The 26,131-nt window shown below is 43.2% G+C and overlaps 2 protein-coding genes across 2 annotated transcripts; both read left to right on the plus strand.

The window, feature by feature from the left end:
• The first annotated feature begins 1,469 nt into the window (after positions 1-1,469).
• LOC131892437 (exosome complex component RRP4-like) lies at positions 1,470-2,953 on the plus strand. Its single transcript, XM_059242323.1, has 2 exons — positions 1,470-1,781; positions 2,140-2,953. The coding sequence occupies exons 1-2, from the start codon at positions 1,657-1,659 to the stop codon at positions 2,912-2,914; spliced, it is 900 nt and encodes a 299-aa protein (XP_059098306.1). The 5' UTR covers positions 1,470-1,656; the 3' UTR covers positions 2,915-2,953.
• Positions 2,954-4,515: 1,562 nt separating this feature from the next.
• LOC131892388 (trafficking protein particle complex subunit 8-like) lies at positions 4,516-9,576 on the plus strand. The gene is made up of 4 exons (XM_059242239.1): positions 4,516-5,776; positions 6,202-6,469; positions 6,554-6,753; positions 6,842-9,576. Exons 1-4 carry the CDS (start codon positions 4,662-4,664, stop codon positions 9,105-9,107), a joined length of 3,849 nt encoding a protein of 1,282 aa, XP_059098222.1. The 5' UTR covers positions 4,516-4,661; the 3' UTR covers positions 9,108-9,576.
• The last annotated feature ends 16,555 nt before the right edge of the window (positions 9,577-26,131 follow it).

Raw genomic sequence — 26,131 nt, forward strand, 5'->3', positions numbered from 1 at the left:
ATCGATTTAGGATCATCATTCCGCATCACACTGATAAGACCACTAAGGTCAAGGGTGGCATCCGATATCTCGCTTACGGCATTTCGATGATCAATCTGCAGATGAGAGAGTAGTCCATCGAGATTCCCCACGAATCGTCGGTGACAATGTGGACAGGGGAAACAAATATCCTTGTTCTGAAGGTCATCATCTGAGGCAAACAACTTCTCGTAGGACTTCATCATGATAGAGCACTCAATGCAAGTAGAGTGAAGGTTCTTCTCCGACAAAATGAAAAACAGACTTCCTTCGTGATTTCTAGCCGCGTGACGTTTCAATTCAGCGACCGTAGAAAACCGCTCGGAACAAGCCGAACAAATATACAATGGGCTGCTGGTGGGAACCACTGGCTTCAAAAGCGACCTCGGATTGGCTGACAACGTGAGTAAAGGCTCTTCGGGCATAGATAGGGCACACTGCTCGCCTTCCATCACAGTCACTACGTGGCCAGTGCTCCCATCATCTAATTTAACCGACCTCCAACTCAAACCTTCCAACTGATCCTTGGGTTCGGCCATCTCTGTAGCGTCATCACACTGAAAGACTTCCGTGACGATCATGGTGTCCTCGTCTTCATCGACATTCACGTCGGCAAGCTCGTCTTCTCCTCCCTCCAAATCTGCCTGGGCATCATCAGCCTCATCCTGTTGGGTCACCGCTTCTTCCTCCATCTGGTTGGGCTCATAATCGCTCTCGCCTTCGGACGAGATATCATTGTCATCATCCGACACCCCCGAGGCCTCACTCACCTCATCTGTGAATCTCTTCCGCTTGATGGTGGCTCGCAATCCGTACTTGTCCGACGTTCTATGGGTCTCCATGACCTCGGTACGGACATAAGGCTGCGATGGCGCTTGGGTCCGTTTCCGCGGTCTCCGTGACATCTTAGGCCTAGCCGTTTCAACCTCCGCCAGATCTCCCTTCGTGATTTGATTCCAATCCTGATCAATGACAAACACATTGGACAGATCCTGTCCCGCCCTACACTCCATACACAGAACCTCGAACACATGCTGAACCCCGGTTCCCTGCAAATCCGATCCGAACTCCCAAACTAGCTTCCAGAATGCGTCAAAATCCTTTACATCCACATCCGGTAATTGAAGGGTAAATCCAAAGGCCGGATCAGCCTCTGTGCCCATGAGCAGCGCCTGGAGTGAGGCCGAGGTGGCCGTCCGGAATAGGGGCGACACACTGGCCAATAAAGGCGACGCCACGGTGGCCCGCCCATCCCGACAAATGACCTCGACATCTAAGTAATGCCAGCCGCTGGCGCCTCGACACAAATCACGCAATTCCGCCAGAAAATGACGATGAAATTGATCCGGATGGTCGTGACTCGTAATCTTGACCTGCTCGTCCCGTATTTCTTCGGTGGAAGGCAAGGCCACATCCACCATGAGGGATATGTCCTCGGATTCGAGCTCCTCCATCTCCATTTTCCTTCGATCTTGGCGAGCGCTTTTCTTGTTTGCGTTTGTAGGAACAACAGAAGAAGGCTGAACACTCAGGCAGGGCTGAGACTGTTTGGGCTGAATTGGCCTGAATCAAAACACAAAGTCACGTTATGAGTGATAGTGGAAATAGAGGGATTGGATTAGTATTTATTTCAAATATATGGTCATGCCGGTCATTCAATTGGAGTTGGCGGGTGTGGATGCCCAAGAGCGAGATAAATTCGATGGCGGCCATGAGATGGGATCGAATCAACAACTGGTTTCACCCGGTGATCTCATCACAACGTAAGTTGCTTGAGATTAAAATGAGATGGAAATCAAACCATTGTGAACCGATTGGTGGGTGGACGGACCCCCATTTGCCTGTACTAATCGAAAACGATAATCGTAGATTCATTACTTATGTCGAATTCGAAGTGGTACCATAACATATGACAAATAATTAAAAACACTGGGCTTGATACTTCAGGATGATATAGAGCAATAGATGACTAGTTTGAAATTTATTGGACATTGACTATTGAAACAACAAGAGTGTTACATGCAGACTTTGTTCATCAACAGCCAACCTTAGATGAAAATCTAATCGGTTATACATGGACAGCGGCGGTATCTCTACTTATGTTCATATATCCATCTCCAGAGATGTGGGCTTCATGCGCGGTCACGGCACCTACACGAAAGAAGACGGTTTGTACGCCTCCTTGGCGGGTGTGGTGCAACGCGTCAACAAACTCATCTCGGTCACACCCCTCAAGACCAAATACCAGGGCGAAATCGGAGACGTGGTCGTGGGTCGCATCACCGAGGTCCAACAAAAGCGTTGGAAGGTGAACACCAACAGTCGTCTGGACTCCGTGCTTCTCTTGTCCTCGGTCAATCTACCCGGAGGTGAGCTTCGGCGACGATCCGCCGAGGACGAGCTGTCTATGCGCAAGTATCTTCAAGAGGGTGATCTGATCAGTGCCGAGGTCCAGAATGTCTATCACGACGGATCGTTATCCTTGCACACGCGATCCCTCAAGTACGGTAAATTGTCCCAGGGGACCTTGATCAAGGTCTCGCCCAGTCTGATCAAACGGAGGAAAACGCATTTCCACAAGCTGCCTTGCGGCGTGAGTGTGATCCTGGGGAACAATGGCTTCGTATGGGTCTCACCCACGGAGCACGAGGAAGAGGGCGGGGGTAGCGGGGGGTTCTCGCAGAACTTGAGCCAGGTCCCAACGACCGATCGCACGGGGATTGCCCGGGTACGAAATTGCATACTGGCCCTGGCCCAGAATGGCGTGATGTTGTGGGACACGACCCTGGCCAACGCTTATGACGCGTGTTTGAAATACCCATTGACGGACCTGCTCAAAAGCGATGTCATGAGGGAGATTGCCTTTGTCACGCGACAAAACTTGGAGCATCAATGAATGAAAAAATAAATGAATAAATTCAAACAGTTCCACTCATTTTTTTTTTTTCATTTTTAAGAAAGTTGCATTCATTTTTTAGTCTTCATTACAGGCCCTCCGGTTTCGAATTCGAATCAACTTTGAAATATTATTGCACTGCCGTGATAACATTTGAATGGGATTTTAGCCATTGGTACAGAAATCATGTATTTGTTTATTTTAAAGACCTTGAAAATGATATGATATCAGTCCTATGACTAGACTTCTATGGCTTTGTTCAGAATGGAAACCCATTACCTTAGGAGCTTTTTAGTAGTCTTTGCCCTTAATGAACTGGTAAGTTAATTAATTATTATTCATCATAAAATCTCAAGAGTTAAAACTTATTCAAAGTAACATGCATTCTACCCGTGAATATCATCAAACCAGCTGGATAAATGCTAAAGGGCGAACATTCTATAGAAACACCCATGTCTCCCCAAAGTTTGTGGTAATTAAGCATCAAAACTTGGGTGGGATGAATTTACTGAATAATGGCTGGCAACACTGTCGTTTGATCGGTTTGATCCTCCTCCTATCATTTATTTTACCAGTGCTGCCAAATTGGTGAAATCCGATCATGTCATGAGAAGTTAAGAGGAAAAGGCAGATGTTTCAGCCTAACTTCAACTTTTCTTTGCTTGTATTGTTTCATAGTTTATTTTGTCTCTTTCGTTAAAGACGTGGGTACTTCTAATTCAGAACTGGACTTTAGAGGACATAAAATGCATGAAAAAAAAATAGAAGCTGGGATTTTTAAAGTGTTGGGCCTTGAAATTTAGCTATTTATTGCATTATTCGATATTTCAGAGGAACATTTAAGTGCATGCGGGTGTAATGACAGTTTAAAAAAACCAATTGCAATCCATACTGTGCATCAAACGCAAAACTTTCCCAACAGTCAGATTAGAGTAAGTGCGTCTCAAATGTATCAGATTAACCAATAAAAGTGATCATATTCCTTAAACTTTTGATATTTACAATCCATGGTTTACCATTCTATCGAACATTTGAACTACTTTACCCAATTGTTGTTTCAATCCATCTCTCAGCAATATTGCCTCATCATGATTTACTTGATTCTCCAAACATTTGTATCAGAACATCAGACCCCTTTGCAAACTAAATGGCGCTTGTGCTACATGCATTTATAGAAGGATCCCCTCACAATTCTACCACAAACTAGTCAACTGCATCTTCGTTTTAATCTTAGGTGGCACTGATGCCTTTATTCGTACACTTAGTCACCAAGCAGTTGACTATTTCTTTTTTTTTTGACCTATTTAGTCCAATTTTTGCCCTCATTTTGTGCCTCTCCCAAGCTCCATTTGATCATAGTCAGGCTTCAGGCCACTTGCAATCAAATGATGAATACGATCCAATGGTCAAGGTATCAATCCTAAATAAAACTTGTAGCTCTTCATTTGCCCTTTTTAGGGGCATCATCTAGTGATGTTACAAATCAATCCTACTCGTGATTCTTCAACATCTGACCCAAGAGTGAATCCGTTTCAACCCAATGTGGCAAACCTGCTCCATCAGATGATCATCGGTGTCGATGGAATCAGCCTCCTTCCAACAATACATACACTCGTTCTTCAACCCAGCCACCAACCAGTCCCTAGCCCCCGTACATCCTCTCGAAGATCTCGGTGTGTGTGTGTGAGAGTGTGTGTTCCGTTCCATCTCGTATCTTGTTCTCCTCGTGATTCCTCATGAGAGCTGAATGACGCGGCGTCGACCTCCTGCCGCTCCTCAGTCCGTGACTCCCGTGATCACCAACTACTGGCAAGTGCGATCTGCGGCGGCCGTCATGACCAAATCTAGGACCATCGCCCCTCAAGAATGGATCCCTGACTACTTCTCGCCCGTGATTTCCGTGTTATCCTCGCCAGATTGCGATCGCTTGGTAGGAAAGAACAATCTGACCCTGACCGAGCTCCTGCAGCCCTTCACCAAGCTCCTCACCGAGGTTACCCTCAAAGACCCCGAAGGCCACAATCACGGACTGCCGGCCTTCTCCGTGACCTTGCAGGACTTCAAGAAGGATCCCACGCGGTTGATCAATCAGAAATTGATGCTAGATTTGGTGGATGGGTGCACAGACGAACCATCGGTGACTCGGACCTTTCCCAATGGACAGACTTTGGAAGCTCCGGGATTCACGCCTTGGTTCGATGTTTGGACCAAGCTCTTTGTCCATTCTATTCCAGCCGTGGAACACGAGTATCTACGGCACCATTTGGGCTGTGTGTTTGCCATCTCGTCTACATGTGAAGCGCCCTTGGGTCAGATTCAGGCCTTGGTGGATCAACAATACAAGCATCAGCATGACAAGCCCCATGCTTACCCGCAATTTACTGCCCCGCAGAGTTTGAAATACTATCTACTGGTGCACGATGTGTATGAGGCCACCGAGGCTCAAGCTCAGGCGGTGTTGGTCCAGATGCAAGAGGCCTTGGGTAGTGCCAATTGCCATTTGTTGCAGATCAATTCGCGGAAAACTCAGAGAGAGGCGCCCAATCCGGCTTTGGTGGATTATTGGTTGGGTCCGGGTCATCGGTTTTGCAATATTGACGCACGAAGGGAAGGGGTGGGGCCCACGATTATTACTACGGGCGTGACCATGCCGGTGGATCCAATGGAGGAGAAGGCTGGCCGGGAAGAGGGCGAGAAGGCGGAGCCGATGGCGCACCCTTTGGCGCAGAGTGAGAAGCCGGACTCGCCAATTCCGCCGGTTGTGACCGCGCCTGCCAGTCAATTGAAGCCCGTCAATACCGGCAACATTGCTCAGTTGTTGACGAGTAATGATATTGATCGCATCCGGATTCTGGTGCGAGAGTAAGTTGAACACATGAGAGATCGTGATATTGTCACTAAGTTGAGGATGAATGGAAGTTTGGAAGCATTTCGTAAGTCATGTGATTTTTTGAGGTTATGAGGTTGGACTCTGTTTTCGTTGGTAAAGGTTGGCAATTTGATTGGCCATTTATTTACTGTAAGAGTAATGATTGTAGACTGTTGGAAATTGACAAAAGGGTATCGATGCAATTTCAATTATTGCGATGTTTTTTCCATTTAACACTAGTCTTATCGCTTTATTTTACTTTCAAATAACTAATGAATATCGTACCGCAGTGCCTAATTATCAAACGACTTGAAATGAAGATGAAATGTGGTGTCTGGGGGGGATTTGCGAAGGCGAATCACAGTAATGATGAAGACCTTGTGGCTTGCTTCAAAATCGATTTTCAATGTTTCGTTAGGTTTTGCATTAAGGGATTAATTCCCCACGCCGAGCGCCAAATGCGTCAATTAAGCGAGATCGTGACGAATCGCAAGAGTCGCTCTCTGTTCAGCGGAGCCAAACGGTGGTTCGGTCAGAACAAACCCGGTACAACGGGCGGCACAAGTGTGGTCTACAGCAAAGAGGCCCCGGAGCTGCAGATGCGCAAATTGGGCGATCTTTACTTCATGTTCAAGCTGTACAAACAAGCCTACAACTGCTATCATTCCGTCAAGAAAGACTTCCAGGTGAGCTGACATGTTCAATATCAATGATCATCTTAACGTGCAGGATGGAAAGTAATTGAAACCTTGATTTCTGGTTGGCTCAAGAGCGATGAGGCCTGGAATTATTACGCCGGCGTGGCCGAGATGTGTGCTTTGTCTCAATTCATGCAGAATGATCCCACGAAGAAGTATCCCTCACATTACATGGAGGATAGCATCAATAAGTATCTGCAAGTGTGCCAGATGCCGGAATTCGCCGTTCGAGCCACCTTATTCGACGCCTTGTGCCTGAAATTCCAAGGATTGTAAGTCTCGTCCTCCTGATTCAAATCTTACTTACCCACCCCAACCCTTCAGCTCATTCATTGTGATTTACCCCTGGGGGGATTGCAGGTTTTTGGAGGCCGCGGGATCGTATATTCGCCTCACCAATGAGACCAAGGATCTCCGGAGCAGCTTGCTCTTGGAACAAGCTGCCTATTGTTATCTTCTGGCATCTCCGCCTTCCATTCGAAAGTACGCCTTCCACATTATCTTGTCCGGCTATCGTTTTTCCAAGAGTGGGCAAAAGCGGCACTCCTCTCGCGCTTACCGGCAAGGATTCCAGATCTATCAGGGCCAAGGTTGGGGACTCTCCGAGGACCACATCCTCTACACTTTAGGTCATCAATCCCTCTTGCTCAAGGACTACGTGACAGCCTCGCAATTGTTCAATCAATTACTTCTCATGCCGCAAGACTACCTCCCGTCACTCCAACAGATGTGCCATCTCAGAGAGTTCTTCATCGTCCACCACATGAAGGAGAAAGAGACCAAGCATCAAAGTGCCGAAATCACCATTCCCAAATTTCAAATCCAAGATTGTGTTCTGGATTTGAGTCAGGCCGGCGAGACGTATGATCGCCTGAGTGAGGCCAATCCCAAGGACTCGTTCCAGCGCATGGAACGCGTATTTCTGGAACGAATATCTGGCCATGAGGTCATGTTCCTGGCACGCACGTGCCAGTCCGTGTTCTCACCTGTTTCGTATGTGAATCTCGTGCCTCAGAGCGTCGTGGGAGAGCCCATTCGTTTTATGGTCCCAGTGTCCAATCCATTCTTGACCACGTTACTCTTGAAGAAGATCCACTTGTTGTGGCGATTCTCTCCGGACGACCAAAGTGAGTCCATCAGTAACGATAAGAGCAGCAGCTCTAACGCGGAAGATGTGGTCAAAACCGAGCTCTTGGATTCAATCACGTTGGAAAAGGGCAAACCATGCATCGTGGATTTGAAAGTGACTGCCCTTCAGCCCGGCGACCTCTACATTACTGGTGTGGAGTATGGCTTGAAGGCTCAATTTCCTCAGTCGGAGGCGACAGACTACATTATCAGGGGTCGGCAATACTTCACCGTCAAAGGTCCGAGGCTATCCTTGACCAAAGAACACAAGACCAAGGTCGTTTATGGACCGGATCATCGGCTTCAAGTGGCCATAAGGCCAGGCCAACCTCGATTAGAGATGAGTCTGGATCTTCCTAAAAGCATTCATCAAGGCGAGATACGGATCTTGAAGTTCACCTTGAAGAACACCGGCTTAGAGCCAATGGCGAATTTGTATCTAGTGAGTCAAAATCCTGGAATGTTCTCTTTTGGAAAGGCTGGTAAAGCCCAATCCTCACTGTTTGAATGTCCCGTTATCCAAGATTCGGCCTTAAAGGTCTTAAATGATAATGGCCAATCGGTGGAGCAGCCTTTGGATTTCCTCCCCGTTCCCGTGAAGAAGTCCAGGGTTGAAGCTGGTCAAGTTGAAACCTTGGAACTTTGGATAAGAGGTCCGGACAATCTAGCTTTACATAGCTTCAAACTTTTCGTTTATTACGAGAACCCAAAGCATATGCCCTCGCCAAACACCAAAAGCAAGGCCAAGGCTGTCTACCGGATTCTGCGACGTGAGGCTGAAATTAAAATCCTACCAGCCATAGTTGTGTCTGCGGAGAAGAATCCGGTTTGCATGTTCGAAAGTCAAACCTCGGATTCGATTCTACTCCACGTTAGCAATATCAGCAAGGACTTGTCTAGGAACCTCGACCAGATCCAAATCCACCACATCTCAATTGTGAGCCACGATTACGAACTTCTTGAATTTCAATCCTTGAGTGAAGATCGGTTTGTGAAGCGAGGCGACTCCATATCCATCGGACTCAAAACCGCCATTAAATCCAGCTCGTTACAGAAATCGTCCAGCGCTAGTGGAGGTTCAAAAGATCTCTTATTTTCCTCAATGGGGGGCAAAGGGGCAGGAAGATTGCAACACGCCCCCTATCTGGACTTTCTCAAGCCAGCATTTCAATTCGGTCCCACGGTTCAAGCGCCGAAATTGGACGAAGACCAGCTTGTGATATTTTGGGAAGGCAATGGCCAAATCCAAGGTCAAACCATGGCTCCCATTAAACCCATGAAACTAATCGAGTCAGGTCTTGAAGATCACGTGGACTCTCCCAGATCAACCACCAGCCCACTTTCCATGCGTTCCAAATACCCTTGTGAGCTAAAATTGGAAGTGGAGCCGCGGATAGAGCATTCATTCCAAAAATATCACCTCGCCATGATGCCTTGCAGGATTCGGATCCATAATCCCAATCCGTATCCTGGTGATCCAAATACCCTTGTGAGCTAAAATTGGAAGTGGAGCCGCGGATAGAGCATTCATTCCAAAAGTCTCCTCTCGCCATGATGCCTTGCAGGATTCGGATCCATAATCCCAATCCGTATCCTGGTGATCTCCACCTTCAGTTATCCCAAGCAAATGGACTGACAAGTGATACTCGATTACCTTACAGTTTTGTGGGCTGTTTGAACAGTTCGATGACAGTAGATACACACGAAAGCAAAGTGATCCCGTTCAAGATTGCAGTGTCATCTCCAGGATTGTATCAGTGTGTTGGGCTTCAGTTTCAGTTCATTCAGGCAAACCAAGTCATAGATCGAGCCAAAACCAACCCGTTGGGAAAATTCGTTCCGTTGGATGTGATCTTCACCACCTTGAATGTTCCCAATTCCGGATAATACTAATGCTATAATTGTGTCTATGTAGTTATCCCAATATCTGAATCGAACGAATTGAATAGACGATTAACTGTAGCAAACGGAGTTGGGAATGAATATCCGGGAGGAAAATGTCCTGAAAACCTCGCTCTGATTAGCCTGATGATTATAGATGTTAGAAACCTGCGAAAATTTCGGCCAGAATATGTGAATTTTTATGCGGTAAAAACAGCGAAATATGTCCCAGAAAGAGCCAAATATGCGTTGATTTTCGACGTTTTTCTACATAGATTTGGATACAGAAGGAATGGGTTTACTCGGTCTTTCCAGAGTTCCACACCGCAATCCTTAGGTCACGGAAGTGGATCTCCTTTAGACGCAATCTCTTTGACGAGTGTCGCCCATAAGTTCTAGTGTTGGGGCGAGTCCGGCAAAAGGCGGCCTCGGACTCCAGTCTTTTGCTAGATCTTAGAATCCAGTCAAGCAAGTTTTACGAAATTTAAAGAAAAAGCCCGAACATTGAAGGAACCCATGAAAGAAACAAGTACTTCATAGTTTTGACTGGCCTGGATTTTTGGGGGGGCTCAAAAGTGCGAACCTTTACATTCCCTACGATTGACTCTAAAATCTGGTCGAGGAAAAAGCTCATGGATACTTTTGAAGATGTGTTATAAAAGATACCTTCTGCTTCTACTTTAAATACTGGTCTATCCCAATCTTATCGGTTTGTGGCAATAAATTAGTAGTTGTCAAACTCACAATATTCCTGCTTGCCATTTTAACAAAAGCGCAATTTTTTCCTAAGATTGCAACTAGAATCTCAATAATTGCCACACCAAAGAGCGAATATAAAAATAGTTCCATTTTAGCCCAGGTTTCTTCACCCTGAGAGATGGCTGAAATAAAGCACCCAGAGGAACCAAATTTGATCTAATCGTAGAAACCTGCATGGTTTAGGGTACTAATTTAAGGGTCCAAGTTAGGAGACAACTTTGGGGGCTTTTGATTTCTAAGATTTTGAAATAGTGAAGCATATTGAAACCTTTGGCATCTTTTTTTCCTCTGCGTACTTCCGATTGGAATCCCAGTAGATCAAGACCAGATTTTCCTCATTTTACTGAACTTTTATTAATATATATTATTCGATCGACCAACGAATTAGAGTTGGCGGATGGAGTAATTGGTAATGTCAGGTTGATCCACAACAGTCAATAGTTCCGACACGATTACTCAAGACTCTTCTATCTCTCCTCACTACTCCGCCATCTTAATTTCTTTCTTCCTACCGAACAGTTGTATCGTTATACTTTCCGAATAAATATCATACAGTTAAGCCACGTCACTAATCATTCCGGCTGATCTGGCTAACCCTTGAATATAAGGTTGATGAGGAACTTTAGTCAAACACTTGTCCAAGTTCTGGCTTCAGTTCTGCTACTGGACCAACGCCTACGTATGCCCATAGATATCTAGACACCATTACGATGTCTCTGATATGCCTTATGGACATTTAAAGGCAGCCAATTGAACAATGAAGGAGCCGGAAAAAGAGGAGAGTTGGACGTCATTGTTTTAACTAGCCTGGATTCTCGAGGGCTTGCAGGTGCTCTTGAAATTCAAAGTAATGCTTCTACGATCACTAGAAGGTGGAGCTGGTGTAGCCAAGCAGTCTAAGAGGCAGTGAAAACAAGGCAAGGATTCTCTCCCCAGGTGTCGTGGGTACCAACCCCGGCGCCAGATGTAACCCTTTTAGTTCTTGGTTATTTCAAGTTCTTGGTTATTTCATGTAGGTTTGTATGTATTTCGGTCTTTGGGAGTAAAAATGTTTGAAATGGTTGGATAGTATATTATAAGACCGTGGAACCTCATAAGCTAAATCAGCATGTTTTCGTTGTTCTTGCGTGTATTTTACACTACAAGCTTTCGATTCGCCGCACTAGATTTTGGACCTAAGGACTTGAAAAGGGACATGATTCAGTTTAGGAGGGTTACTCGGTCACTCCCAAAATACTTGCACTACTGACATGCAAAACAATTTAACTTGGTACATGCAGTTCAATAAGAGCTAATGATCTGATCTCTAACGCACCCAGTCCATAGTTTGAGCGTTGCTTCGGGGTCAAATTTTAACTTGTGCTTTGCGTGATGTGCGTTCCATTCATGGGCGAAAAGAAAATCTGGCAGTTTTTGTTGCCAGGCTTGTCTAACGCTAGGTAGAGATAGTTAAAATATACCGCCCCTTTGGACCTTATGCTTGAGGTTGTTAGTAATATTCGGGGATAACTGTTTCACGCAACTAAAAACATATTTCAAGTCCTTCACTACTCTCAGATCTGCAATTCTTAAAATATTGAGTTTTTTGAAGTACGTAGTTGTATGAGCATTTCGTTTTGCCCTTACAACCCACCTTATTGCTCTCTTATGAAGGGTGAATAGTTCATTTAGCGAGGAACAGTGGCTCAGAAATTCGAAGCAATACTCCAGCGTGATTTTGATTAAAGCATTATATAATACTAATCTAAGATTCGATGGAAGAGCAGTGTTAGAAATGAAAAAGGTGGAAAGAGTCCACCTCGCGCATTTACTTAGATGATTTACATGCTCTTTCCAAGACAATTTATCGTCAATTAGCACCTCAAGAAACTTTACTGACGTAGAGCTATTCACTCGTTGCATTTCATCTCCATTTATTTAAGATCATTGCCAAAATATTGAAGGGTTGTGTCACTCGCAAACAGCGTAGTTCTAAAAGGTGTTGCCGTTGGAAGGTCATTAATATAAATCAGAAATAAAAGTGGGCCTAGTATACTTCCCTGACGTACGCCACAGGTCATGAGAATAAAATTAGAGATGATACCATCCAATTGCACACATTGTTCCCGTCTACTCAAGTAGTTTTGGAGCCACGTTGTGATATGATGGCTATATCCGTAGCGTTCCATTTTAGCAAGTAGTATTTTGTGACTTACAGTGTCAAATTCTTCTCTTACGTCTATGAATATTGCCACTGATAGTTTACTATTCTTGCTGTTTTCGAGGATATGGCGTAGAAAGTTGTGTAGGGCATGAGAAGTGGAGTGCTTGGGTCGAAACTCAAATTGGTTCTGGGCCATGTGATCATTATTGAAGGGAGTAAAGATCTGTTGTTTGTAGATTATTTTCTCCAGGATTTTAGAGAGAGTCGAAAGAATGCAAATAGGCCCATAATTTGACATGTCGCTTCGGTCACCACCTTTCAAAAGAGGAATGACCTTGCCGCACTTCCAACTTTGTGGGATGTGACCACTGATCAGGGAGATGTTGAATAGCTTCGCTAAGGGATGAGCAATAACATCCTTCATCCCCTTTAAAACTACGCTCGAGATCCCGTCGAATCCAGAGCTAGATTTCAGAGGGAGCTTATCAATTTTGTTTAGGATCTGGAAGTGAGTTATCTCTTTGAAGTAATATGTGCGTTGACTAGCTTGTCTTTGAACATAGCGAAGACTATCCGCTGAATTGGTGGCAGACTGGCCGCTCACCAAGTCACCAATTGAAGAGAAGAATTTATTGAATGAGGACGCAATGGATTCCTTGTCGGTTATGACTTCCTTCGGAGTTAACTTTGATTTCAGAAGGAGCACCATCCTTAAAAGATAAGATGTTCGACTAAGAAGGCGTTTCGTCCCTTGCCACACTTTTCCCATGTTCATTGAATTAGAATCAAAGTACTTTTGCCAATATTTTGCTTTTGCAGCCCTTAAAACCTTTGTGTAATTGTTCGAGAATTTTTGAAAGAGCAAGTTTGTTGTCGGGGTAAGGGTGTTTTTGAAATTTGACGAAGAGCTTTCGTTTTTCCGCTCTCGATTTGAGAATGTCGTGTCTTATCCAAGGGTTATTTTTGTCCTTTCCTCTGTCACGTAGATTTGTTATAATTGGGCAACATTTGTTGAAGGAACTAGATAGTTTAGTTTGAAAATCGTGGAAAGTGCCAGTTGGTTTTCCGCACCATTGTGCGCAATTTCTCAATATTCTTGTGGCTTGTATTAGTACACTTGGTTACTCGAGGAACCACGTTCAGGGGCAAAGTACATTGGTATAAATGCGATAAATCTGCGTAGAAGATTGAGTTGTGATTCGAGTGGGTGTGTTAATTAGTGGAAATAATTGGAACGAAAGTATGAGGTAACTAATCTTTGAAGATTTTGAAGGCGCTTTCTGGAAATCGGCGTTGAAATCGCCGCAAACAAACAGTTTTTCTTTTTGCTATGCATAATGAAATGGATTTGCCCAGCTGAGCCATGGCGTCTTGGATTGACGCGTTTGGAGGGATGTAAATGGATAAAATACAAGGATCTACAGTCTCTTTTACAAAAACTTCGCAACTCTCTGAAATTAAGCAGGCACCATTTCTTCTGGTATAAGGGACAAACTTGTTAAGAAGTATGCCCACCCCGCCTCCTGTCTTCCCTGATCGTACTTTAAAATCAAAAGAATAGTCGTCAAAAAGTAGTGGCGCTTTGTCAGCTTGCCAGATCTCCTGGAGCACCGAAACTTGGGGGGGGGGATGTTCATCAAGAAGGAGTTTTATCTTGTCATAGTTAGCAACAATGGACCGCTCATCCTTCTACAGGTTTTCAACGTATCCCAAGTCGTCTAGGAGGGATGTTCCGCTAAATTCGTCCAAGTTATTGTTGGATTCCGACACAACCCTAAGGTAGAATGAGATTGAGAGAATAAATGACTGAGCCGAATATAAATTTGAGAATCAATACAGATAATATTATATTGGAAAGATGTGTCCCTTCCATATGTGCTTCATCTTGCCTCCTCTTGTTGCCATCCCATGATGCCTGGGAGCATTGTGGTTTGGCTTTTTCAGCTCTAGCTTCTTGATCTTTTTTGATTCAAGTCACATCATTCGACGGGTCATAGTTGGAGAGGGCTTTTGGGCATCATAGGAAGTGATTCCGCTTGGATCTCACCCTCGCTTTAAGACTCTAATTCCAAAACTTCACCAGTTGCTTTGATCAGACTTGAATGATCAGTTTGATCTATTTTTGGTTTAAGGAATATTTCATTATTTGATTGTTTGGTCTGTTCTTTCCTGTACTTGCAAATGCAGTTGATTTTTCTTATTGTATTCTATCAGTTTAGTTTAGCATTTTCAAAACAAAAATAGGTTCTAGAACCTTCTTTTGTTCTACTCCATTCCATTGACTCTTGTTTGTTCCTATAGTCGAGTTGGTGTATGTTGGCAGAGGCTAGCTAGCTTGTCAGCCAAGAGTAGGTCATCGTCATTCTCTTATGCTCTGTTGCTAGCCCAAACCTAAGACCTATTTGTCTTCTCTTTGGTCTATCCCTAGGGAGTACTTTCCTCCTTGGTTTTCGCCCACCACGTGTGTGCTGTTTACCTGCTGTACGGCTGATTTTCATTTGTACGCGCTGGTTTCTCTCTCCCTTTTGCCCTATTGGCTCTGTCTTCTTTTACTTTTTCACCTTTTACCTTCCTCTCGCTCATTTCTAACGGTTTTTCTCTTTAAACTGAAGGAAGCTTCCAGAATATTTCTCCATATTCTTGTTCAGGTTCCCAGTATTTTTTGATTAGGATCCCTCAAATAGTTTTGCTTTCAATAAAGATGGAAGCTTTGTTGCAGGTACTTTCTGAAGGGGCCAGGAATAGTCTTGAGCTGGTTTGGGACGGGAAAACTCCGTCCTTCATCAATAAGCCTTTCATTATGGAAGCCTTAATATCTTGAGTTGGTCACACCCAGCCACTACTTGATTGTGGGATGAACTAGTCAAGTGTAGGCAAAATGGAAACGCGCACAGACACTCTTGATTTGATTGAAACGTCCCTTGTAGTCAAAGAGAGCATAGTAGAGAATGTTCTCGAAATTTGCGATGTCCATAAACGACAGAGATGCAAAGAGGCAGGGAAAGGATGTAAATAGGCTCACCCAGAATGGTGTCCCAAACTGAGAGAGTTTGGCCTTCTCAAGTTCCATGAGAAAGGATGTTCCAAACAGGGATGTAGCTATTTCCACCCATTTATGTGGATGAGATCATTGAGGCACAAGGTATGGCTCAATTTCAAATGCACAAAGTCCCATCTCAGGGCACTACGTGGAAGAGACAGCAGTTGTCTCAACCTCATTGCCAAGTCTCTCAACAGACTTACCCCACCCCTTTCCTTTCCCCTTCCCTTTTTCCCTACCATTGTTCCTCTCCCTCTCCTCCAACCTCATCCTCAATTCCTCTAATCTCTCTTTTGCCCAAACTCAATGTTCCTAGTAAAACATCTTTGGACCAGCTCAAGTTTTCGCAAACCTTCTGAAGTAATTGGAGCCCAAATGGGCGAGGCACATTCAAGATGCAGCTGGACAATTGACTTGTACAGAGTTAGCATTGTAATGCTATCTCTGGACTAGCGTGCGATAAATAATTATCTTGTGTATCTTATAATTAATTGTGCAATTAAACGTGCGATATATCAAATCACATGTTTAAAAAGCTTTACCAGCTTTCAACTGGATATGCTCATCGAACTTTCCATTGTCTTGGAGGGCTACACCTAAATCCTTCATGGATGAGACCTGCTGAATGCCCTTATCTTCATCATCTAATAGTGGAGTGTCTAATGGCGTCGACCCAAAGGTCATTGAGCGGAATTTCATTCCATTCAGTGCCATGTTACTCCCAGCAAACCAATAGCGGATTTAGTCTAGGACTTCTACCAGACAACCATAATTCTGACCATTCCTACCACATACCAATGTTGTATCATCAGCATAGGAAGAAATACTGACATTACTACCACCAAGCTTCTGAAGTGGAGCAATGAAGATGGTGAAAAGGAGAAAATCCAAAACAGAGCCCTGAGGAACACCCGACCTGAGATGAGATGTCGATTTCAAAATGGGAATGTACCCATCTGGAATAACCTCCCACTTTACAATGCTAGCCGGAAAATTGAAGTCCCCTACAAAGAAAACCTTTGAGCAAACCGACTGGTCCAACTCATTTCCCTATGAATTTGAGAGCTGACAAGAACAAGCTTACTGAACAAGAGGGGCCCTATTTACATATTGTTACAATGGGCAGATCAAGACCTTGGAGATGACAAACTAAGACCTCTACTTTTACATTCGACATTTTTACATGACTAATATACAGGTCATTTCTTACATATAGACATACACCCCCATGTGGAAAAATGGGATTGTCAAGGCGTTCGCTATTAGACAATGCACATTCAGGGGAAGTAATTTTATGGGCTGATTGTCTTTCCACTAGAGCTTTTAAATCATTGACTAGACCTTGTAATTTTTTAAAATCTTGCTTTTGAACCAAACTCATCTTAGGCAGGGGATGAGTGAACCTTTGAGGAAAGGGTAAAATAATGACACTCATGTAATCGTTTTAGAATCTTCAGGGTAAAGAGGAGAAGAGTAAAAGAGGGGGAGAAGGAACTCTGGCCGTCACCTGAGCATACAATCTAAAAGATTCGTTGGGCCATAAACCACTGAAAATTATCGACGTATCTCCATGACCAAGACTAGTCATCAGGGCTGTACCATTAGTCTTCTCATGTTTCAGGTTCGTCCTGTCCATAGCTTTCTTGAAGCTCAAGAAAACGGAATTTTCAACATAGCCTGGCAGCCCTGATATCTTGACTAGCAAATGGGACTAAAGTTTCTATGGACAGCCTAAAGGTAATTGCGGCTGAATTGGCTTTTTGTTATGACTAGTCTTGGATGAGGTACGTCCATAATTCTCAGTGGTCTATGGTTGGGCTCACGACGACCAGAAAAAGGATTAGGGCTGCAAAGCTTGGGCAGAAGAGAGGTTAAAGGAATTGAGGGAGAGGTTGGAGCAGAGGGAGGGGAACAAGGGGAGGGAAAGAGAGAAGGAGTAGAGGTGTAATGAGCCAAGAATTTTCGGTCTGGGTTGGGCTAAGACGAAAATGGCTCATTTTGAGCTGAGCTGGGTTGACAGTTTCCAGCTCACGAGCTGGACTGGGCCAAAAAAAAACAGGTTTCGAGCTGAGTTGGGTTGATCGGGTTGATATTTTGAGTCAAGTTTGAGCTGGGTGAAATCCGAGCTAGCCCATGTCCGAGCTGGCTCATGATTGAGCTGACCCATGTCTGGGCTGGGTCAAATACGAGCTAGCCCATGTCCGAGCTGGCTCATAATTGAGTTGACCCATATCTGGGCTGGGTCAAATACGAGCCAGCCCATGTTTGAGCTGGCTCATGATTGAGTGGACCCATGTCTGGGCTGAGCCATGTCGGAGTTGGATAACCCAATACATACATTGGCCAGTCTAGATTCTAGTTCTCATGTCAGGTAGCAACACAAAATTTTCTTAACCCAAACTAGATGTTTAAAAAGGGCAATCAAAGACAAAACATTTACGCAGCTATAACTGGACTCCAAGCACAAGTTTATTTTAGGTGGTTGGTATGATCTAATTACGATGGCTCGAGCTATGACCTCTTGATGCTCGTGTATGAATTTTATATTTCGATAGGGCCTTATAAGCCTGACTCGCAATTGCAGTCGGAGCAGAATAAACGTGTGTTCTACTGATGACGACTGGCCTCTCTAATTAACACAAACCGGTATACTACATGGTATAGTTCCTTCCAGTGGTGGTATCATAAAAGATGGTCTCAGTTCAGACTTGCATTTATGGGAGACAAGATAACCTCTGATATGTAATTACTGGGGGCCGGTAAATTAGTTTGTGCTTTTGGTCAGAATAGTTTTTTTAAGTTATGAGAATCAGCCAAACTTGGTTTCGAAAACGTAAAAATAAGTTATCAAAACTTGGAAAAAAGATTCTTTCTTGATTATTCATGTATTATGGTAGTCTTGAGGCAAAAGTTGCCTAATCAGTGTTATTCAAAATCTTATTAGTCCATGGGCTCAGAAATACGGTCTTGCTTTTAAATCAACGTAAAATTAAACTTAATCTAGGCACATATCTAGGTATAACTTCTAGGGGTAAAGCTTACTTTGAAGCATCTTGAAATCATGGTCCATAACAATGCAGATGAGTGAGTGGTCTCTATAATTGGTAACAACATCGTCTGAGAAGCTAAGGCAATTGGATACAAAAACCTCTGTTATAGTTCATAGAAAAAGTAAATACACATCGAGTTGCCTATCAATACATGTTTTCCTGGGAAGATATTATCAAAATAAAGGAATTTGTTAAAAATTGTACCCTAACAAATACGAAATGTTACTAAATGTTTTTTTTGTAAAAGCCATCTTATTGATAGGGTGGTACAAGCTGGCAAGAAATTTAGGGCTCTGTGCCTTTTGAAAATCCTTCTCCATTGTCCAAGGAATTGCGAAGATAGATACCAAATGGCTCACCCATTTCTCTGGGCCTCTTACCAGCTTTCAGCAGGCCCTTAGTTTTGGTTCTGACATCAAGACTGTGCTCACTTAAATTATCAAACATTGTTTTGGTGGCAAACAATGGGAGGCTTATCAATTGGCTCAAGGCTAAAATTAGCTCATTGGCAGCACAGCACTACTAAATATCTTCACAATAGTTGTTTTTTTTAATGAAAGCTTGGGGTTCAAGGTCAAACAAATCCTTGAGCGGGGACAAACATTGACTCAGCCAGAGTAGCCATGAATTTCTTTCCAGCCAATATTTCTCCGAAATTTCGCCTAAAGATGACCAAAACTTTTCAGTTTCATAGAAATTCTCGGTTTTAGTTTTTTTATGGTTAGAATTTGTGATAGAGCGTTTTTGCTCCCAAATGGTCAAAATGATTTAAATCTAATCTAACCTAAATAATTTTTCCAACCCCTTGTAGTTACTAATGCCAGAACTTAGTGTTTAAATAATTTGAATTTGAAAAATATGATATGCTTTCACAGCTTATTCAACAAAGAGCTGAGTAGCAACCAAGCTGTTGATTGCAACAGACCATTCATTGTCATTTATAATAATTCATTGGCTTGTCTTTCAGTTAAAGACAAAAGTTGTCAAACTGAGCTGGGCCAAAGTTAATCTCCGTCGACTTCAGTCAGGGCTAAGGCCTCCTCAAGTTCGAGCTGGGTTGTATCATATTATATAACAATTTTGAGCTGAGCTGAGCCAGAGCACGTATTCCATGGCCAGAGCCAGAGCCAGAGCTTAAACCCAACTCGAAAACATGAGCTGGGCTAAGATATTCGGACATTTAGGCAAGCACTGGTACCAGCAAACAAACTTGCCTGCCAATGCTAGTGATGCAAAATTGGCGTTTCAAACTGGTTTTAACGAAGCTGACCTTTCCTCATAAAGCAATGCAAAAGAAGGGTCAGCTTCTAAAAAACGTGTTTGAAGCCCCAAACTTGCATCCCTGACACTGGACACTGGTACCAGCAAACAAACGAACCTGCCAGAGCTTGCCTAAACGTCCTCATAACTCGACATTTCGAGCTGAGCTGAGCCAGAGCCTAAGCCCAGCTCGAGGTGGTTTGGGCCAAATCCGTGTCAGTAGTTCGGTCTGGGCTGAGCTCTGGGCTAGCCCAAACGTCAAAATGTTGTCGAGTTTTGAGCTGGGTTCCAGCACATGAATTCGCTAGGAAGGAGAGAGGAAAGGGGTGGGATAAATCTATTGAGAGACTTGACAATGAGGTTGAGACAACTGTTCTTCCTTCAAGTGCTCCTGAGATGGGCGTATGTGCATTTGGAATTGAGGCATACCTTGTGTCTCAATGATATAATGCACATTAACGGGTGGAAGTGGCTACACCCTTGTTGAGAACATCCTTTCTCCTTCCACTTGAGAAGGCCAAACTCTTAAGTCTTCATCTAAGACTCCTGGTTGAAGCCAGGTTTCTGTCATGGAAATGAACTTGACCTGCCTATCTAAAGCTACTTCCTCGAGAAGCTTCATTTTTGTGCTAGCCTTTTTGGAAATGAGACAATTCGCATTGAGATCAATATTTTTTTTTTACTTTTAGCTATTAAAGAAATTTTAAAGCAAATTAAAAAAATGTTATGTCTTGTCTTTTTATTGAAATAGACAATAGTATGCCTTGGAAATAACTGGAAACATAATTTTGCCATTTTTCGATCTTTTAAGGTGTAAAACGCAACTTTCAAGTTGTAATAAATCAGCATCTGCTGAATATAAGTTTGAAATTTTTCGTCAATACATAGAAAAGAGCATGTTTAATACTAATCAACTACGTGTTTGACAATGATGCATTTTAATGGACTTTAAGTTATTTTAAATACTTATCTGAGCGACTTTTAAACATGTGTATTTCACAAAAGTTGTTCATTTTGTCTCTTTGACAAAGAAAAACATAGCTAGATGTCTTGGCATTTGAGCAAACATTTTGCCAGAAAATATAACCACCAGGTGATCTTAATCTGGAGCTAAAGTCTTACCAAAGGAGGCCACAATAAAATTGATTGAACCATGTCATGAAAATATTTGCCGCAACTGGATATTCCATTCGTTACACTTGCAAATTACACCTTCAAGCAGGTGTGCAAAATTCTATGAACAGTTCATGTCAAATGAGGGTTTTATTGGAGCTACAAACATCTTACAGTTGTAAAAAGCTTTGTCACCTTGAAAATTCGGACGTTTAGGCAAGCGCTGGTACCAGCAAACAAACTTGCCTGCCAATGCCAGTGATGCAAAATTGGCGTTTCAAACTAGTTTTAACGAAGCTGACCTTTCCTCATATAGCAATGTGAAAGAAGGGTCAGCTTCTCGTAAACGTGTTTGAAGCCCCAAACTTGCATCGCTGACACTGGCACCAGCAAGCAAACGAACCTGCCAGAGCTTGCCTAAACATCCCCATAGGCTTGCCATAAGAACATGTCCAGTTCTCTTTTTAATGGGTCAAATTTTGAAAACAGCTCCTTTTTCCTGGTTTGCCGTTTCATTTGCTTGCAAACACTCAAAACTTGGATGCAAGTTATTGTTTCCTTTTTTTTGTTTGGTTTCTCACAGGCTTTTCTAACCGCCAAAGGGAAGGTAATCCCCAGTACTAGTTTCATAATGACTTAGCAACAAGAAGATAATAAAATATCAACTGAACTAGTTCACAGTTAAAGTCATGTTGGTTTAGCAACATTGAACTTATTTGAAAATGGATCAAGATTTGAAATATCCGGTTGGAATATTTTTGGACTTTCAAAAGGCCTTTCACACAGTGAACCACGATATCCTGTTAAAAAACTTAACAAATATGGATATAGTCAGAATGTTTTAAGGTGGACAGGTAATTAAGAAATAGTAGAAAGATATAATAATACGTCAGATTTTGTGACCCTAACTTGTGGAGTGCCACAGGGCAGTATTTTAGGCCTTTTATTACTTTTAATATACATAAATGATCTTCCTAGAGCAATGGAGCCGAAATTAACAATGTTTGCTGACAATACTACGCTCCAGCACTTTAGCAACGATCTTAATGAATTGAAACACGAAACTGATCGAGCATTACGAAAAGTTTTGATATGGCTTGATGCAAACAAACTAGTCTTGACTGTTAAGTAGACGAATCTCATTGCATTTAGTCCTTGAAATACATTTCATACTTTTGACTTTAATTTGACGTTAAACAGATACAATATCCAACAAGTTGGATCCCATTTTAGCACCAAAACAGTTCGACTTTTAGGCATTAACATTGACAACCACTGAAACTGGAAGGAGCACATTCGTCTAGTCAGCAACTCCGTCAGAAAAACCATGTTTACTCTTTTTATGGCGAAGCAAGCAATTCCAACAAATCTCAGATATACTTTGTACAACGCCCTAGTCAAAAGTCGGCTAGAGTATGGTATTGTATTCTTCGGAGAAAGTTCGGCCATCAAAAGTAATGGCGTCCTTCAAAAAAGGGTTATGAGCAGTGCGAGGAAAAACATTGCATTTTGTCGTTGAAACGAAAAGCAAGAGGATTGACGAAAATCGGTCTTGGGCGCCGTCTTGACGTTTCTCATTTGAAAAACAAAATTTCAGTTCTCTCACATTTTTTCTCGACCTCAAATTACAATAGTTTTCTTCGGCCTAGTTATGAGGTGGATAGCAGGAGCAAAATTCTGCTCTCACACAAGTCATATTTTTGAAAATTGGATGATATTAGAAGTAAAAGATTCAGTAAAAGCAAACCATCTGAAATTCATGTATGATTGCTTTCGTGGTTACGTTCCACAAATGATAGACTCGCATGAATTTAAGGAAATGAGAGGGGGCATTATTCGTTTTAACTTACCATTAGCGCGGTCGGCTTGGTACCAACTAGAGGGCTTGTCAGAGAAACAGAGAAAAGTCACTCCAACCAAGACACTTGAGGCTTTGCTTTGAACACATTTTGGTAGTTGGGCAGCAGGGTGTCGGGCTGATCGACTTCTCTTGTGGTACTCAGTTTCAACCATAGAAAACCATAACTAGAATGCTTAAGTTCAACACAAGCTGTACCGCATGAGCATGTTTTCATGTCAGCTGACGCTGGTGGAAAAGGGACAAAGATATTTCGTGACATCTCGCTTCAGAAAAGTTGAATCATTCTCATGAAACGTTTGTTATTCCTCTTTAATCTTAATTTCTTTTGAATCTTACAAATATACAGGTAGAAGGAGTGGTAGGATAATAAAAAACATTCTTTTTGGGGCATAATACACATAACATGTCAAAAAAAGATTTGGACATTAGTAGAGCAAATCATGTACTATATTGATTGCCCTTGTTTAGCAACGAATCTCGAAAATCTCGAAAGTGTAACAAAATGTATCCGAAATTGCAATGCAATGATGAGGCATTCGGAATTTCGTTTCAATCTCCCAACAATGTGCTTGAATGTGGGTGACATGATTGCGCCTATACGTAAACAAGGTAATTCCGACACCTCTGGAGGTCAGCCTGAACCCAGGCTTGTTCCTTGCGTTTCAATTAAGTGTTTCCACCACATGGATGAAAACTTTAACTTGAGCCCCATTTTAACCTCCTCAAAATTTCGTTCTTAAAAATGTGGTCGGACAACTTACTCAAACCCGTTTTATGAAGCGTGCTGGACGAGAGCAATTGCTTGACAAGGAGTCTTATTAGGGGTTTCTACTCTGAATTTGGACGAGCCGTCAACGATTCAAATTTGCACCATAGTTGTCCTAAGTAGCTTGACTACGAATGAAACATTTTTTCCACCAGCGACAGCTGAGACGAAAACATGTGATCGCAGCGCCCTTGATCGATCTATATATGAAGTTATCTATGGTTTCAACCAAGGCAGACAAACGAGCCATCAACTCACTGGCTCCCTGAATTCGGAACGTAATTTTGAGAATCACGTAACTAAATATGTTCAAAGTCGATCCCCATTGCACACACCAGGCAGCCGTGAGGGAGGCAAAGAAATCTCAGAAATCTCCCGAGTGTCGTTTCTCTGACTAGCCCTCAACTCATGTCGGACATCCGAGTAAGCCAGGCATTCAATTTTTTTTTTTTTTGCTATTTTGGGAAAGGTCACGGGATTGACTGAGCGAGCTCTCTGAGTCGGACACCTTTATTGGAACAAAGCGGAGGATTGCACAGTGGCATCAATCTAGTCAAGGTCCCCCCATGAAAACAAACCATTCGGTTTATGGGGTGAACCTAGGGTTCTCAAATCTTTTTTATTCCTTAAACCATTTTTCGTCAACGTTTGCTTTTATTATTCCTCTACTATACACGAGACCCTGAATAAAGCATCATCATCAAATAGTTGTAAACAAGTAAATATCCGAAAATTTCAATCAAATTAGCATACTATCAAGGAACCGGCCAATTTGAGCACATCCGTAGGATTTTAACACGCACTCAAAACGTGTTCCTTATACCAAGGAATATTACCACGTGGTTGCGTCCCTACGAAGAGTTAGGGGTCAGTGAAGGCGTCCACAAACATTTACAATCTAGATTGAAATAAAAAAATGAATGTCTACGGATTTTGAACGAGTTATCTAAATGGCAGAATCGTACATATTATAGTTCAAACCATTTGATGATTAGCCTTAGAATTGAAAGCCCTGTTGTACATGTACAGATCCTAAGGTTCATGAGTATGGCCAACCCTGCCAACCACGAAGCTGAAAACGTTTATCACCGCTCTCTCTCGTACATCTCGTTCTTCTTGAGGATTGCAACGTGGCATTTTCTCCTTTGCCGTTAAATCAGTGACGCCGAAATGTGTCCAATGAAGCCACTTTGGGGCAAAGCTCCTCATCTTCTATCAACTGAAAGCGTTTAGCTTGTTAATAGTGATATTTGTAAGCTTTACCTGTTATTGTGAAAAAGGAGGAAAAATGTTTATGATCATAACGATTTGCTGGAAAACAGAGCGCTTTGGAGATTTTCATACCTTATCAATACATTTGACCTAAAACTAGCAGAGACGGTGGACACAGACGACGCTTTCTTTCCGCGCTCGATTTTCTTCAACGCTCAGTTGGTCTTTGTCTACTGCCGGAAGAGGAGCCGACGGAGGGAGTTCCTGCCTCCCCTCTCCCCTCTCCCCCTCCCGGGGGTGAGCAATGGCTCTCTACACAATCTGGTGGATTTTGAAGACCCCGAATAAGTGCCAGGGTCCGTAATTTGGCCTTAGAACACCGGCCAAGCCAGAAGGCCTTGTCGCCAAGAGTTCGGTATTGGCTGAAGGAACGGGGATTCGTGTCTCATTAATGCCTATGGAGGAAGACGAAGGGATATCTTTGGTTGCTGTGGGATCAAGAGGATTGCCAAGATGGGTCAAGAGCATCAGAATGGAATCAAGGAACCGCCGAGGGATCAAGAAGGAATCGCCAAGGGGTATAAAGATTGCAAAGGATGAAGGACCACTGAGGAATCGGGAGATTGGCCATGGGACAAAGAAGACCGAAGACTTCACCGAAGTAGTATTGATCAACATTTATCCGCCAGGGGAACAGCTATACTGAAGGGACAAGCAACCACCGGTTTCAGAAGCTTCTAGGCTATGATTGGTACATGCTGAAGAAACGTGAATATGTGTCTGAACAACTGATCTCTGGAGGAGGACAATCTGAGGAATATCTTTGGTTGCCGTGGGATCGAGAGGATTACCAAGATGGGTCAAGAGCATCCGAATGGATTTGAGGAACCGCCAAGGGATCAAGTAGGAATCGCCCCAGGGTTTAAGAATTGCCAAGGATGAAGGACCACTGAGGAATCCAAAGATTGGCTATGGGACAAAGAAGATCACAGACTTCCCCTTCACAGTATTGATCCTACATTTATTCGCCAGTGGAACAGCTGTACAAACAGGACGACGACCACAGGTTTGAGAAGGTTCTAGGCTATGACTGATCGCCTTAACTTTCACGTATATCGCCCCCACCATCAAGATATCTCTGTAACATCTCTTGGATCAGTTGCCACTGGAAGCCTTCATAGGCCATGCTACGGAATCGCCATGCTCGTTACGCTGGGATTGCCATCAAGGAACGCCTACACAGGCCATGCTACGGAATCGCCATGCTCGTTACGCTGGGATTGCCATCAAGGAACGCCTACACAGGCCATGCAACGGAATTGACCCTCTTGGAATATAGGAATTTGATGCTGAAGAACGCCCTCACCAGGCACTTGATATAATCGCCATGCTCGTTATGCTGGGATTGCCATCAAGGAAGAAGGCCCTCACAGGCCG

The sequence above is a fragment of the Tigriopus californicus genome, chromosome 2 (genome assembly GCF_007210705.1).
Source record: "Tigriopus californicus strain San Diego chromosome 2, Tcal_SD_v2.1, whole genome shotgun sequence".
Lineage (NCBI taxonomy): Eukaryota > Metazoa > Arthropoda > Copepoda > Harpacticoida > Harpacticidae > Tigriopus > Tigriopus californicus.

What these genes read in the sequence shown, in the direction of transcription:
- LOC131892437 (XM_059242323.1), top strand. Translation starts at nt 1,657, where the DNA reads ATGGTCATGCCGGTCATTCAATTGGAGTTGGCGGGTGTGGATGCCCAA. An exon ending in CCCGGTGATCTCATCACAAC is followed by an intron (nt 1,782 to 2,139) that starts GTAAGTTGCTTG and finishes ATCCATCTCCAG; the next exon opens with AGATGTGGGCTTCATGCGCG.
- LOC131892388 (XM_059242239.1), top strand. Translation starts at nt 4,662, where the DNA reads ATGACGCGGCGTCGACCTCCTGCCGCTCCTCAGTCCGTGACTCCCGTG. An exon ending in ATCCGGATTCTGGTGCGAGA is followed by an intron (nt 5,777 to 6,201) that starts GTAAGTTGAACA and finishes ATGTTTCGTTAG; the next exon opens with GTTTTGCATTAAGGGATTAA. An exon ending in CCGTCAAGAAAGACTTCCAG is followed by an intron (nt 6,470 to 6,553) that starts GTGAGCTGACAT and finishes GGTTGGCTCAAG; the next exon opens with AGCGATGAGGCCTGGAATTA.